This window comes from Pleurodeles waltl, chromosome 1_2 (assembly GCF_031143425.1).
Source record: "Pleurodeles waltl isolate 20211129_DDA chromosome 1_2, aPleWal1.hap1.20221129, whole genome shotgun sequence".
NCBI lineage: Eukaryota > Metazoa > Chordata > Amphibia > Caudata > Salamandridae > Pleurodeles > Pleurodeles waltl.
Window position 1 is genome coordinate 168663330 of NC_090437.1, and position 15123 is coordinate 168678452.

Consider the following 15123-nt stretch of genomic DNA (forward strand, 5'->3'; position numbering starts at 1 on the left):
ACAAACAACTCCATCTGCTGCACCCTCAATGCAGCAGATACTGCAGCTAAATAGATTAATACCAGTGTCCTTCTTAAGAGACCTGCATGACTAAAGTGTTCTGGGTTCAAACCAGAGGTCCTACAGGCAGTATTAAATATGCCTTCAGCTAAAGATCACCTTTTGGGACCGCAGGTAAATTTTAACCTCTACAAAATGAAAAAGAATACCAATACTTCCAAGGCAATGGGAGTGTTGCAAACTTCCACTCCCAGAGGCTCCTTTTGTCACCCAGGCTACAGAGGTACATATAAATCCACCTCCACAGATGCCTCCACTTCTTAACAGAAACAACCCCAGTCTGCCTACACCAAGGGCTATTATGGAGGCTTCTTCAGGGGAAGTAACAACAAGGGTAGGTTCAAGGAGGCCTATGCACGTAGAGCAACATACACTGCAAAGCAGTGACTTCCCAAACCTCCCCTCCGACCACACAACACCAGTCAGAGGCAGACAACAGTTCTTTCACCTAGCCTGGAATACCATCACCATAGACAAATGAGTATTAGCCATTATCCAACAGAGCTACTGTCTGGAGTTCATTACCACACCGCCCAACATTCCACCTCGCAGTCACAGGTTATCACAGGAACACCTTACACTTCTCAAGCAAAAGGAACAAGCCCTTCTTCTCAAAGGGGCCACAGAACCCATTCCTCTTCAACACCAAGGCTCAGATCTCAGACCTCTAAACAAGTGCATCCTATCAGAACACTTCCATGCGGTCACTCTACAGGATGTCATTCCGCTTCTGCCACAGGACGACTTTATGGCAACACAAGACCTAAAAGACGGCTGTTTGCACATACAATACACCCTGCTCACCTCAAATACCTAAGAATTATCATAGCAGGCAAACATTATCAACTCAAAGGGATTCCATTCGGGGTGACTACTGCACCTTGAGTACTCACAAAATGCCTGGCAGTGGTCAGAGCACATCTGCGAAGACAAAATATATATGTATTTCCCTACCTGGACGACAGGCTTCCCAAAGCCAGCACTCACCAGCAGTGCCACCTAAACACTCAGTTGACAGTGGATCTACTTCACAGACTAGGGTTTACTATCAACGTCCCCAAGTCTCACCTTCAACCTCTTCAAGTTCAACCTTACTTGGGAACAATCTTAAACACACGGTTGGGATTAGCCTACCTCAAGCCCTCTCGAATTCAGAACTTTCAGGCAACTCTGCTCGCGTTTCTAGCCAAACCAAACACTTACAGTAAAGACAGTCATGTGTCTGCTAGGAATGATGGCCTCTTGCACTGCGATAGTTCCCCACGCAAGACTACACATGCGTCCTCTGCAGCAATGTCTAGCTCGCCAGTGGTCTCAGTCACAGGGTCACCTAGAAGATCTAGTGCTGATAGACCGCCACACACACCATTCTCTGCAATGGTGGACACCAACTATCTGTTAAAGGGGCAACCTTTTCTGGACCATGTTCCTTACATCACTCTCACCACTGATGCATCACAGACAGGTTGGCTTGCCGATCTACAAAACTGGACAGTAAATGGTCTTTGGGATGCCAGACTTCAATCTCTATGCATCAACTACCTGGAGCATCAGGCGGTCCACTTAGCACTGAAAACATTGCTTCCTCAACTGTCTCATAAGGTTATCCTAGTCCAGACAGATAATATGACAGCCATGTATTATCTACAAAAACAGGGAGGTCATGGTCTTCACAACTATCACACCTGTCTCAGACTATAAATGGAAGTTGGCTCCTCCCCACAGCATTCACCCCTTAGCCGAATACCTTCCAAGAACAGACAACAACTTTTCAGACATGCTCAGCAGGGTGCAGCAACAATTCCAGGAATGGGAACTTCACCAACAAGTACTTCTTCCATACTTTAAAAAATGGGGGTTCTCTCAGATTCACCTTTTCGCCACTGCAGAAAATGCAAAATGCCCAAACGTCACCTCCAGGTACCTACATTTGCTATCCAAGGGCAACACACTATGCATGAGTTGGTTGGTTCAGGATATTTGCCTGCGCCTTTCCGCCTCTCCCTCTCATTCAATTTCTGGTTTGGAATCTCAGGCAAACCTTGTAGCTCCCACCTAGGCACGTCAGCCCTGGTTCACAACACTGCTGATCTCTTAGTAATTCCTCACGAGAAGCTCTGCAACAGGCCAGACCTTCTCACTCAGAAACAAGAACAAATCAGACACCCTGACCCCAAAACGCTCAACCAAGCAATTTGCCTCCTGAGGTCATGGAATTTAGCTACCTTGGTTTACCACCAGAATGTATGGACATTCTCAAGGAAGCACGCATACCCACCACTAGAACCTGTGATGCAGCAAAATGGAAACATTTTGTTTACTACTGTCAATCCATGGATCCTTTGAAAGCCACGGTGCAATACATTGCTGCCTGCTGTATTTTCAGAAGGAAAATGTAACTTACACTTCTATACGGTTACACCTCCCTGCAATGGCTGCCTATCTCCAACATCTTCCAGTGTTCAAAATTCCAGCCATCAAGGCTTTCATGGAGGACACTAACTCTAGACGCATGTGTCCCCCATTTGAGCCTTTTCACTCATGCCCTCTTCAATCTCTTTCATGGAAAGTGGCATTCGTAGTCGCCATTACCTGACCCATGTGTGTTAGTGATCTCCAGGCTTTAACCTTAGAAGAACCTTCCAAGTACATAGAGACAAAGTGGTTCTTCATATTAATCTTAAATTCCTACCTAATGTAGTTTCACAATTTCACCTCAGTCAGTCAATAGAGCTCCCAGTTGTTTTCCTGCAGCCAGATTCTGTTGTGGAAAGAGCTCTTTATACCTTAGATGTCAAAAGAACACTCATATTCTACAAAGCCAGAAAAAAAACTTTCAGGAAAACTAAACAACTCTTTGGGGGCTTTTCCCAGCCTCATAAAGGCAACCCAATATCAAAATTGGGCATAGCCAGATGGATAGTCAAATGTATTCAAACGTGTTACATTAAGGTCGAAAGACCTTTACCTGTTTCTCCCAGAGCACACTCCACTCGTGAAAAGGGAGCCACTATGGCCTTTCTTGGAAACATTCCAATGATTGACATTTATAAGGCAGCTACATGGGCTACACCACACTCCTTCACAAAGCACTACTGTGTGGATGTTTTACCACGGCAACAAGTCAGTGTAGGTCAGGCATTGCTACATACCCTTTTTAAGACTACTGCAACTCCCACATGCAAGCCACCGCTTCTAAAGAAGGACTGCTTTACAGTCTGTGCAAAGCATGAATATTTATAACCCTGTAAGCATCTGTTTGTGAACTATGAAGAATTTGTTAGAGGCACATTTCCAACAAATTTCACAGCCTAGAAGGATTATGTTACTTACCTTATGTAAGCACCTGTTCATGGCATGTAGGGTGTAGGTTCACATGCGCTCTCCCTCTTCCTTGGATGCCTTGGATGCCTGTGGCCGTTGTAGTTACATTATTATATATTTACATTTAGCATGGGCATCTCTTTTCCTACACATACCTTACTCTCCTTCCTCACCCACCTGTGGGAAAATAATCTAATAATAGAGTCAATACCCATGTGCAATATCACTGAGAGCAGGAGTCACTCAACCTTGTGACTCAAAATACTTCTTCAAAGAAAAACAACTTGCATAACTCTGTACCCAACACTAGATGGCAGGAGTATGCAGAGTATGTGGATTTACAGCACTACATGCCACAAATAGATGATTACAGTGTAAGTAACATAATCCTTCTAGGCTGTTAATTTTGTTTGAAATGTGCCTCTAACAAACACTTCACAGGTCTCCATTTCCCATTGGGCTGTGCCATACATCAACCTTTGGTATAACATGCAAGTTGACTATGTTTTCAGTGATGTTCATGCCATTCCACTGGACCAAAGGCATTTCAGAACAATGTTATTTTCTTTATAAACACTATTTAATAGAGGGTTCATGTCATTTTCACCTTATGTCTGTTCCTTGAGTGACATCTAGATTATCTGGGGTGCATGGAGACAGAATCGGTGTTATGAAAGGGACATGTTAGACCAGGCACTAGTTAATGTAGGCTCCAAGAAACTGGCCAGAACAATGGCCTATTATATTATAGGTTTTATTCACAAAAACATTTATAGCAAGTAGTACTACAGGAGTACTATTTTAGGTACTATTGTATGCCTTTGTGAGCTGGCCTGAAACATCCGACTCTATTACTGTAAGTGCTAAGAGGGCACAGTCCTTTCTATGCGTGCAATATATAGCTGATTCTTGACTATTCCCATTTAATATGTTTTGGGGCCAATTCATAAAGGTATGGAAGAGTACATAACTACAGGAATATTACTTTATATGCTCCAAAATGCCCTAGTGAATATGCCGCTATGAGTCCCTGGTTACAGCATTTATTTTCTTTTTTTGGTTAACTTGTTTGTTATTCTAATGAACAGGACGTGCCGTTAGTCCAGCAACTGTCGTAGTATGCATAGAAGAGGATGAAGAGACCAGTTCCACAGATCACCCTGATGTAGAGATAATAGAGTCCACTAGTAGTCCAGTAGGTGAGTTAAAAAAGCTTACCTCAGTTAATTTTTTTAAATTGCTACGCTTCATTCGGGCATATGTACAAAGCATGGCAGAGCCACTTTCCTGTTTTTGTTGTGTAGTTCCATTTGTAGCCTACTTCAGCATATGCTATTACACTGTTTGGTTATATCAAAGATATAATTTATTAAGTACTGACCTCCAGATCAAATAAACATGATGTGCTGTAGGGATGGGAACTTGATAAACCTGTATGTCTGTCACAGTATTATTCACTATTGGTAGTGTCCTTTTCAGTGTAAGATCTTTACCAAAGCAGTGCGTTTTCTGATTATTGCTTTACCAAACTAGCTATAGGCATCGCCTACTCACGTGCTTAAAAATATTTCTCTGCAGAACTCAAATCACTTGCTGAGCTTCTGATTATCCCATAATATGGCTATACAGATATTATCGATCAAAACTGTTCAGCCACTTTAAAAAAGGATGCACAAAAAAGATAATTTGGGATGATGGACTGCATTCTCTTAAGTGTCCACCAGTGGCAGTGTTTGCAGCGCATGTAAGTTTAATGCTTACATGTGCAAAGTGAAAGTTAACTCTCTTCAGCAATTGTTATTGTTTACCTACCAGGATGTGTTTTAGTTTACATGGGCAAAGTGAAAGTAAACTCTGTTTATCAATTCTTATTGTTTCCCTATCAGGATATGTGGATTAAATGGCTCTTACATATATCTGGTACTGATAGTTATTAATGCTGAAGGAAAATGGGCATAGCTTTGATCTGCATTAGTGATTATGGGTGTTCCATTGCCATAAAATCTATTTAGGAATGTATTTGTATTGTTCCAGATAGGAAATGGGGATAGGAATTTTCTACATAGGGATGATGGGGATTAAATGGCTATTACATGTACCTGGTACTGTAATTTAGTAAATGTTGAAGGAAAATGGGCATAGCTGTCTTCGGCATGGGGGATATTATAGGGGTTACAATGTGTTGCAGAAATGGGCATAAATATTTTTTTAATGGGGATGTTGGTGGTAAAATGGCTGGTATATACACCCGGAACTGTTATCTAGTGAATTTTGAAGGTGTGATCTTTATGGGGGACTATGGGTGTCACCTGGTCATTGAATGTATTTGGAAATGTACTAGGATTGTTCAAGGTATGAAATAGGGATAGGGATTTTCTCCATTGGGGCTGATGGATGTTAAATGGCTTTGACATATACCTACCACTGTATTTTCATGTTTGGTGTAAGGGAATGGTAATAGCTACTTTACTGACAGAGGATAATGGGCTTTAAACAGCTGATGAATACATTTCCCCTATAATATAATAGTCCTGTTAGGAAAATTGAAATAGGTAATGCTTAATGGGGAGATTATGGGGGTTAAATGGCTGCTATGTACCCTGGGCATCGCATTTTACATAGCCTTCTTGGATTAATGGCCATAATGATTTCTGCATGGGGGATGATGGGTGTTAAATGCCTGTTGCTTACATCTGCCACTGTAGTATAGTCACATGTTTTGGGGAAATGGGCATAAATATTGTTTTAAATGGGGATGATAGGGGTTAAGTGGCTGGTACATATACCCAGCACTGGTATTTAGTAAATGTTGAAGGTAAGCGGTCATTAGCTGTGTCCTGCATGGGGAATTATGGGTGACGCATGGCCATTGAATATATTTGGAAATGTATTAGGATTCTTCAAGGTAGAAGATAGGGATGGGGGTTTTCTACATTGGGGATGGTGGACGTTAAATATTTTCATGATGACTGTAAGGAATTGGTAATAGCTACTTTACTCACAGGGCATTATGGGCTTTAAACAGCTGTTGGACATATTTTCCACTATATTATAATGGTCATGTTAGGAAGATGGAACTAGATAATATTTAAAGGGGGGTACAGGGGTAAATGGCTGCTACATACACTGGGCATGGTATTTTATGTAGCCCTCTTGGGATAATGGCCATAATTATTTGTACATGGGGGATGATGGCTGTTGCATACACCTGCTACTGTAGTGTAATAACATGTGTTCAATGAATGGGCATAAATATTTATTTAAATGGGGACGATGCTGGTTCAATGACTTTTAGATACACCTTGTACTGTTATTTAGTGAATGTTGAAGGTAAATGGGCATAGCTGGGTTCTGCATGGGGTATTGTGGGGGTTACATGGCCGTGGAACATATATGGGACTGTACTGGGATGGGTTCCAAGATGATCAGACAGCATTGTAGTTCTGACCATAAATGATGCCAACTGGCGATCCGGCAGCGTTATTCTTTCGGGAAACCAAAATCATTTATGGTCAGAACTACAATGCTGTCTGATCATCTTGGAACCTCTTACTTTCATTCTTAATTGATGAAAACATTCTTGGCAAATACTTTTGCTGTTGTTCATCTTGCGCCGGGCCATGAATTTCACCTCTAGCGGCACAATACCAATGCCCCCGGCCATCCCTCTTAATTGTGGCCTAAGCTCTGAAAACCAACCAATTAGAACTGGAGTACTTTTCTATTATTCTTATCCAAAATATTCAGGAGATCGGCTTTCTTTGAACACTCTAATTTGTTTTTAAAAAATGTTTCGGACCCCCAGGATACTCAGAAAAAAGCATCAAAGGGGTGCAGTGAGGCAGGGGCTAGCAGAGGTGGTAAATCATCTTGCGGTGAACCCCCAGCTGGATCGTAAGATTCAAATATGAGCTTTTGAACTGCAGCAACTTTAATATATGCTATTGGAGCTGGAATTTCCACTGCTGCTGGCACCAGACTTGCCCTCCAGTGGATCCTCTTAAAGGATTGAAAGTGTACCCATTCCAATTACATGGCCACGAAAAGTTCAGTATTGTTATTTGTCATCAGTGTTGGGAGTGGGTAATTTGCATGTCTGCTGCCTTCCTTGCATGTGGTAGCCATTTCTCAGGCTCCTTCTCCAGAATTGAACCCTGATTCCTCATTAATTGTGATCACCATGGTAGGCACAGAAAGTACCATCAAAATGTTGATAGAGCAGGCCGAATGTATCTTCGTCATCACAGGGTTGTCTGATTGGCCTGAGAAAATCCAGAGTGGCCTGGTGAGCCCGGATTGATCTGTTAAATGCACGCAACCCAGGAGGTCAACGTTTATTGGCATGTATTAGCTCTAGAATTATCACATTTATCTGAGTAACAGACAGAGCGATCAAAGGAGCCATAACTGATTGTTAGAAATGGGGTCTCTAGTTGGCAGAGGTATGCAACCTAAGTAGGGACTTTCCTCTGGTAGCTTGGCACAGAGCTGTCAGGCTTATCTTAAGAGGCAATGTGTAAAGTATTTGTTCATCACTTAAAATACAGTAACACAGTGAACACACCACAAAAAGACTTTTCACTGGTTTAGTAGAAAAATAGAGAATATTTATCTGATTAAAATAAGACCAAGACGACAAACATCTCATAAGTATTTCTCAAGTTTTCTCCTTAAATACCTTCGGTAATCACAATGCTCAAGGGAGCATGTTTGCTTCTTTTATAACTCATACAGTAGTGCTTTGAATGAGCCCAAGGGGGCCCCTGGCGGTCTGAGCATGAAAACAGTGCTCCCTATGTGATTTACCAAGATAGTTGATGTCGGTCCCACAAGACCGATTTGTTCTCAAACACCCAGCAACTTGCGAGCATGTGAAGCAGCTGCAGAGGCCTGCTGAATCCCTCTGGGTTCACCGTACCTTCGTCCAAAGTTGTGGGGCTGGCAGCCCCGTGACTCCTGTCACTGGGTTTGTGGGTTTGAAGGAGGTACATCAACAGGCCGCAATGGGCTATCTATTGGGCTGGAGTTGACGATCCATGGACAGAGAGGAACATAGGGCAACAATCCACGTTGATTAGGTTCCTTTTGCCTTAAAGCGGTCGACACGAAGTGTTGGTTCAGCCGAGGTAGGTGGGCTTAGTTGATGTGGCATTGCTAGAGCAACCCTAGTTACCAGGGCAACGCCAAGGGGTCCATGCTGCGAGGGCTTCTCTTGGTGCTGGCTGCGAGTTCTGAGGCAGCTATTGTATTCAGTGCGGGGATCTGGCTCTCAAAGGCGATTGTTGCAGGTCAGAAGGTGAATGTACTTAGACCATTGTACGGCCCCTTTCACTGGGCAGGGGTGCAACATGCCTTCCTGAATGAAACTGGGTTGTGAGGCTCACAGGCTGAGTCGGCAGATGCATTCTGATCTTTGTCCAGCTGCCGGACTCTCGAGTGGCAAGATCCCAAGGTAGTTTGCAAGAAGGGGAAGCCTTCGATGGCCCTGAGACTTCAGAATACAGGAGGCAAGCCAACATCCCCTTGGAGCCATCCTGGGTTCAAATGAGATGGGTCTAGTCCCTGTCTTCAGTAGGGCAGAGATCAGCAGGCAGCAGGGCAGTTCAGCAAAGCACAGAAGCAGTTCCTTGGAACAGTCAGTCCAGGCAAAGTGGCAATACTTACAGCATGGCAGTCTTTACTCCTGCAGAGTTCTTCCCAGGTCTCATAGTATACTGATTTGGTAGGGTCAGAACCCCAGTACTTATGCCCAAAAGTGCCTTTGACGTAGAGGGTGACTTCAAAAGAAATCTCTGAAGTGCACAAGGACCCCTTTCATGTTTAAGGGCTCCTGAAGTGAGTGGGGTAATCAGTGCTGCAGGCCCACCAGTAGCATTTACTTTACAGGCCCTGGTTATATGGTATACCACTTTACAAGGGACTTACAAGTAGATTACATATGCAAATTGTGTATAAACCAAAGTTGCCAGGTTTAGGGGAGAAGCACATGCACTTTAGAACTGATCAGCAGTAGTAAAGTGCTGATAGTTCTAAGGCCAACATAAAAAAAAATAAAGCAAAAAGTGGAGGTAAACAGGCAAAAAGTTGGGGGAGGGACACCCTAAGGATGACAAGTCTAACACTGATTTAATGAGCCATTCGCAGTTTCACTATACCAGCCTTGTGTACTTACACACGCATAGTTAAATCTTTGAGACAAGTATATGCTACTGGCAGGCTCAATCAGGTAGCCACACCTGCTGACTAGGGTTGAGGGGAGATGCATACCTGTTTTGGACCAACCTTCGCACCACTTGGAAGTCTGCTGTATGGGGTAAGCCCCTGAGCCTGAGCGAGGGTGCCGGGGACACCCCACTGAATGTTCATTCTGAGCTGCTGTGGAAATGCGCTGGATGGAAGAAGGCAATGGTGTGGCACGCGGAGCACAGACCACCAGACGGTATTCGAGTCCTGGCGCAACCGACCCCTTCAACTACGGTCAGGCCACTGGGGAAGCGAGCTGCCAGGCTGCTTGGCATTTGCTCTGCTGGGTAGGGCCAGTGCGAAAGGCAGGCACTCGAGTTGGATGGTCCCTGGTGGACTGAATGACAGAGAGGACCATCGATGCAAACGCACCAAACCTCTTGGAGACCTGACTGGGCTTGAAAGAAGCAAATGCACCGTCATAGGGTCTTTTAGGGCAGTCCAACCATCTGTACATGCCATAGGAACGCACAGCGCATGAACAGATGCTAGAGTGCTCAGATCAGACAGATGGCCGGGCTCCAAGTACAGCCATCTGGTTGCAGCGTTCCTTAGCAAAAAAGCTTCTGCTTGCCCTTGGAGGGGGGCAGGGACTCTGAGACCTGGTTCTCAGACCCCTCGCTGGGCCCTGGGCAAGGGGCAACTTGTAGAGCTCTGACCCTGGGCCTGGAGGCACATTTTCCAGCCGGCGAAATGGGGGAGGCTCTCTTGGGACCCCATCATGGGTGCTTTGCCTTGGGGTCAGCCAGAGAAGGGAGCCCTGGCACGGGGGATACCGCACTGGAGTTCTGACCTGAGGCCTGGTCAGAGCCTCTCTACTCTGGCTACCAGGGGAGGCCTTCTTGGGCCCTAAGGATCCCCTCCTATGCACTTTCCCACGTGGCAGGCCATAGATCCAAGCCCAAGAAGGGGGCTGTTGACCCAGGGCCCACCATAGTCCTGTCCCGGGGACCAGTCAGAGCTCCTGAACCTGATGGAGCAGGGAAAGCCTATCAGTGCCCATGGGATCCTGCCCTGGGAGCTTTGCGATCCGGCAGACCGGGCTAGGCATCCTAGTGTGAGGCTTCCACTGATGGCCAACCAGAGCTCTGACGCAGTGCACAGTCAGAGCTTCTCTCCACCCTGTCCTTGGCACTGTGTGACACGGAAGGCCAGAGAAGGGAGTCCAGGGCCCTGGGGGGCTTGCAGACCCAGGTAGGCTGATTCAGCGGGCTTGCAGTTTCAACGGTTCCCTGACTCTGCGCAACCCCATCCCTTATGCTTTGTGGTTCTGAAGCCCTTAACAGGGGGGCTTGATCAGGTGTTTCCAGCAAAGCAGCCTATCTCCAAATAGGCCTATGTATGCCCAATCAACCATAGTCCACAAGCAGGCCTTCCTGTCTGGGACCGCAGAGCCCTGCCTCTGAGCTTTGCGGCAGAGAGGGCCAGTGAATGGAGCCTGGACCCTGCTGTAGCTCTGATCAAGAGCACGACCACGGTTTCTGTCCATGCTGGTGGATGGGAAAAGGCTTCTTTGGCCTGCTGCTTCCACTTTGCTCTTGTTGGTGGGGGGGGGAGGGAGGGGGGAGGGATTGGTGCGTTGTGAAGAATGGTAAGCCTTGTGTGGGGCCTGCTTATGGTACCTCCTGGTTTGTGCGGGACATCAGTAGTCACTTCCTTTTGAGACCGGGTCCAGGCATCTGTTGAGGGCATCTCGGAGCTCTCCTGGGGTCGTGTTCCATATCGCGCCCCAGGGGTGGGTGCTGGGCCTTCAAACAATGGGCTGAGGGTGCTGCCTTGGTTGGGTGCCTTCCACCTTCCTGGAGCCCAAGCTGGAGAGCCAGGGAGGTTTAAGTCAAGCCCACCCTAAACCTTCTCCCCCCAGACCTGTCTGGAAAGCTGATTATCATTGACTATTAAGCCCCCACGCCTGCCTGCCATCTGGTCCGCCATCATGTGGCCAGCCGGCCCGCTGGCAATCTAGTCAGCTAGTCCAGTGATTAGATGGCCTGGGCCAATCCAGTGACCAGATGGCCCAGGCCAACCCAACAGCCAGATGGCCCGGGCTGATCCAGCGACCAGATAGTGCGGGCCGACTAGAGTGACCTAGACCTCAGGCACACAGCAGTCTGACGAGGACAAGAGTGGCAGTGCATTTTACGGCAAGTACCAGGGAGGCTCCTTGCCTCCGGGTGACTCCTGCAGGGTAGAAGAAGGGTTTCTGCTCTGGCCATCCAGTTGCCCTGCTGACCAGCAAGGTTTCATGCCCCATCCCAGCACCCGGCGATACAGGGCAGGGGGGAGGCCCCGGGTTGCACATTGGGGAGGCAGCTTCCCATTGGCCTGGGCTCCATTCGCTGGCCCTCTCTACTGCAAATCGCTGGGTGGGCTCCACAGTCCCAAACAGGGCAGCCTGATCGGGGACTGTTTGGAGATGGGTGTACAGGACAGGGTTCGGCAGGGTCAGAGAACCAGCAGGCCTGGGCTTGCAAGACCACTGAACCAGCAGACCTGAGTCTGAAAACCCACCAAGGCCTGGGCTCTGTTTTCTGTCCTTCCATGTTGCACAATGCCCAGGATGGTGGGGATGGAAGTTCTGACAGTGCAGCGCTTCGACTGACTATTGGTGGAAGCCTCACACTGGGCTGCCTACCCCGGTCTGATGGGTTGCAAAGCACCGAGGACGGGGTCCCGCGGGCCTAGAGAGGTTTCCTCTGCTGTGCCTGGGCCAGAGCTTGGCCCTGGGATGGGCACTCCCTTTGTCCTGGGCTCCGGAACCCAGCCTGGTGTGTCACAAAGGGCCTGGGACGGGATTCCCGTCTGTCTCAGGAGACTTACCCTGCCAGGCCAGGCTGGCTAGGCCAGGTTCAGGAGCTCTGGCCGGGTTTAATAGCTCTGACTGGGTCTCAGGTCAGGGCTCTGGCAGGCCCTGGGTTAGGAACCCTCTTCCTGGGCTCTGTTTTCTGGCATTCCAGCTGGTAAAGTGCCCAGGATGGAATCGTGCGTGCCCAAGGTGCCCTCCCCAGGTGGTGTGGTTAGAGGAGTCTGACAAGACTCCAGGTCAGAGCCCCAGGCTGGACCTGGGGCGGTAGGTGCAGACCCAGGGCTCCACTCTGGCTCACTACCTGGCAAAGCACCCGGGATGGTGTTCTACAGGCCCCGGGAGGGTCTCTCTCTCTCTTCACCAGCATGTAACGGTGCCTCTGGGCCCAGGAACAGAGCTCTGTCAGGCACCCCTCACCTGAGGCCCAGCTGGGTCTCAGAGAACCTGACCTCTTAAGCCGTATCCCCTCCAAGGGTGAGCAGAAGCCTTTCATTAAGGGATGCTGCAGCCAGATGGCTGTCCTTGGAGTGCGGCCATCTGGTCGATCTGAACCATCTGGCATCTGGTCATGCACTGTACATTCCTGTTGCGCAATACAGATGGCCGGACTGCCCTGGAGGTTCTATAAGGGTCCATCAGGCCCAGTTAGGGATCCAGGAGATCAGGAGCATTTGCACCGATGGTCCCCTCTGTCATTCAGTTTGCACCAATTACAAGAAAGTGGGAGGGTAGCCTTCCTCAGGATTATCAGTGACAGTATTGTGGACGCCGGTGTCCTCAGCTGCCTGTCTGAAGGGCCCTTCGTCTGAGCCTGCCCCTGCAGAGAGCAGACAAGGACATGAAGCTGACATCCCTGCACAGGGCAGCCTGACCGGGAAAGATCTGACCACCACCATACTTTAATTGATTGAGGATGCTTGGTCCATTTAAGGATGGATTGCTTGGCCAGGCATGACTGTTGTTTCAAGCAAAGTGCTTGGACCCCACCTTAGACCATCCAACTCGATGGCCTGCCTTTCGCGGACACCCTAGCCAGCAGAACGAAGGTCGAGCAGCCTAGCAGCTTGCACCCCCCCCCCAGTGGCCCTACCACAGTCGAAGGGGTCGGGTTGCACCAGGACTCAGATTTCACCTGGTGGTCTGGGCCTTGTGTGCCACGCCGTCGCCCTTCTCTTCCCAGCAGATTACCACTGCAGCTCAGAACGAATGTTCTGTGGGGTGTCCCTGACACCCCTGTGTTTTGCTCAGACTGTGTCTCTGCCCATTTCTCCCCTCCATAATCGACAGCCAGGCCCACTGGTGCCCATGCGACTGGGTTGTCCCTCCCAAGCCCCCCAGGCAGGGGCTTCCCCCAAACAGCAGGCTTCCGAGTTATATGAAACTCAGGTATGCATTTCCCCCCAACCCTATCCAGCAAGTGCGGCTACATGGTTGATGCTACCAGTAGCATATGCTTGTCTCAAAGATTAAGCTATGCACATGTAAGTACTCACTGCTGGTATGGTAAAACTGCCAATGGCTCAATAAATGAGTTATAGCTCATTAATTTGCTCCTTCTGTTACCCGGATAACTGTGGTAATTCTAGAGCCAATACATGCTGATGAGCGCTAACCTCCTGGGTTGCGTGCATTTAACAGACCAAGGCCAATATTGACTGTTAGACCTGACATGCTGAGGTAGTATTTCTCCAAACCTTTTAGCTTTTTCTAGTATGTTTTGCTGCTTCTCCCTTAGTGCCCTAGGTACTTTCCCACTGTAAGCACAGTGTGAACTGCACCGCACCTTCATACATATGTTAGGAAGTGGTGCTGTCCAGTGTGTGCACGCATGCCCACTGGTGTTTTAAACATGTGTTTTAGCAGGCCTGTGTGTGCGCACTTGCACCTGAGGTGTTGTTAAACATGTGTCCATCCTGCCAATGCAGGCTTCTATGTGTGCATTGCACATATAATACCCATGTGTGTATTTTCACTGTATTTGAGAGCTGCTCTGTTCATAGGTTAACATGGAGGAAGTTTCCAATTGCTCCTAGCTGCAATAGTGAGTTGTAGGAGAGCAGCCTCCTAATGTTTCCTATCATTGAATTCGTCCTTATAAACCCCTTCCCATGGTGAAGGTGGTTTTGTCAATAATAACTTAGAAATACCACTTCTAGAAAGTGGGCTTTGCTATGCTCTAAAACACATTGTGTGCCATTTAAATTTGATTTTAGTCCACACTGGAGGATGGGGAGCACATCTCAGCATTGCCAGCCGCAGTTATAAACCTGGCACACAACTGGATCAACAGACCTCTGCCATTTGAGGGCCTGGCTGGATAGATTGGAGGGAGAGGTTTTGACACTTGCCTCTCGGACCAGATCATGACCCCACTAAAGATTAAGATCTGCATTCCACAGCTCCGTGGCAGACAGGACTGACATTTAGGGGAGACATCTGTGGTTCAAAGGAGAACCTTCTGAACCTCCCCTAACATCAAAGGCACACTGCAGTATACCTACTGGTGTTGCCCTGCAGCAAACGAGAGATACGCTTGCGAGGACCACGGACCAGAGATTCTGAAATGCGTGGTGCACACTGCCAGAGGAATCTGTTGTACACATGGAGTAATTACTGCCCTTGAAAGGGATCGCACACCTTTCCTGAATCATGGCTGGCGTGGGCCAGATTGCCTGCTGCTGTGTAGGACCCCA

The 15123-nt window shown here is 47.7% G+C and overlaps 1 protein-coding gene across 1 annotated transcript in view; it reads left to right on the forward strand.

Moving 5' to 3' along the window:
- The window catches only part of LOC138298954 (zinc finger protein 248-like), a 117468-nt gene that overhangs the window by 79162 nt on the left and 23183 nt on the right, over positions 1-15123 (forward strand). The window contains exon 7 of the mRNA XM_069236916.1: positions 4473-4583. Within this exon, the coding sequence (XP_069093017.1) occupies positions 4473-4583 (111 nt within the window). The remainder of the gene's footprint in view (positions 1-4472; positions 4584-15123) is intronic.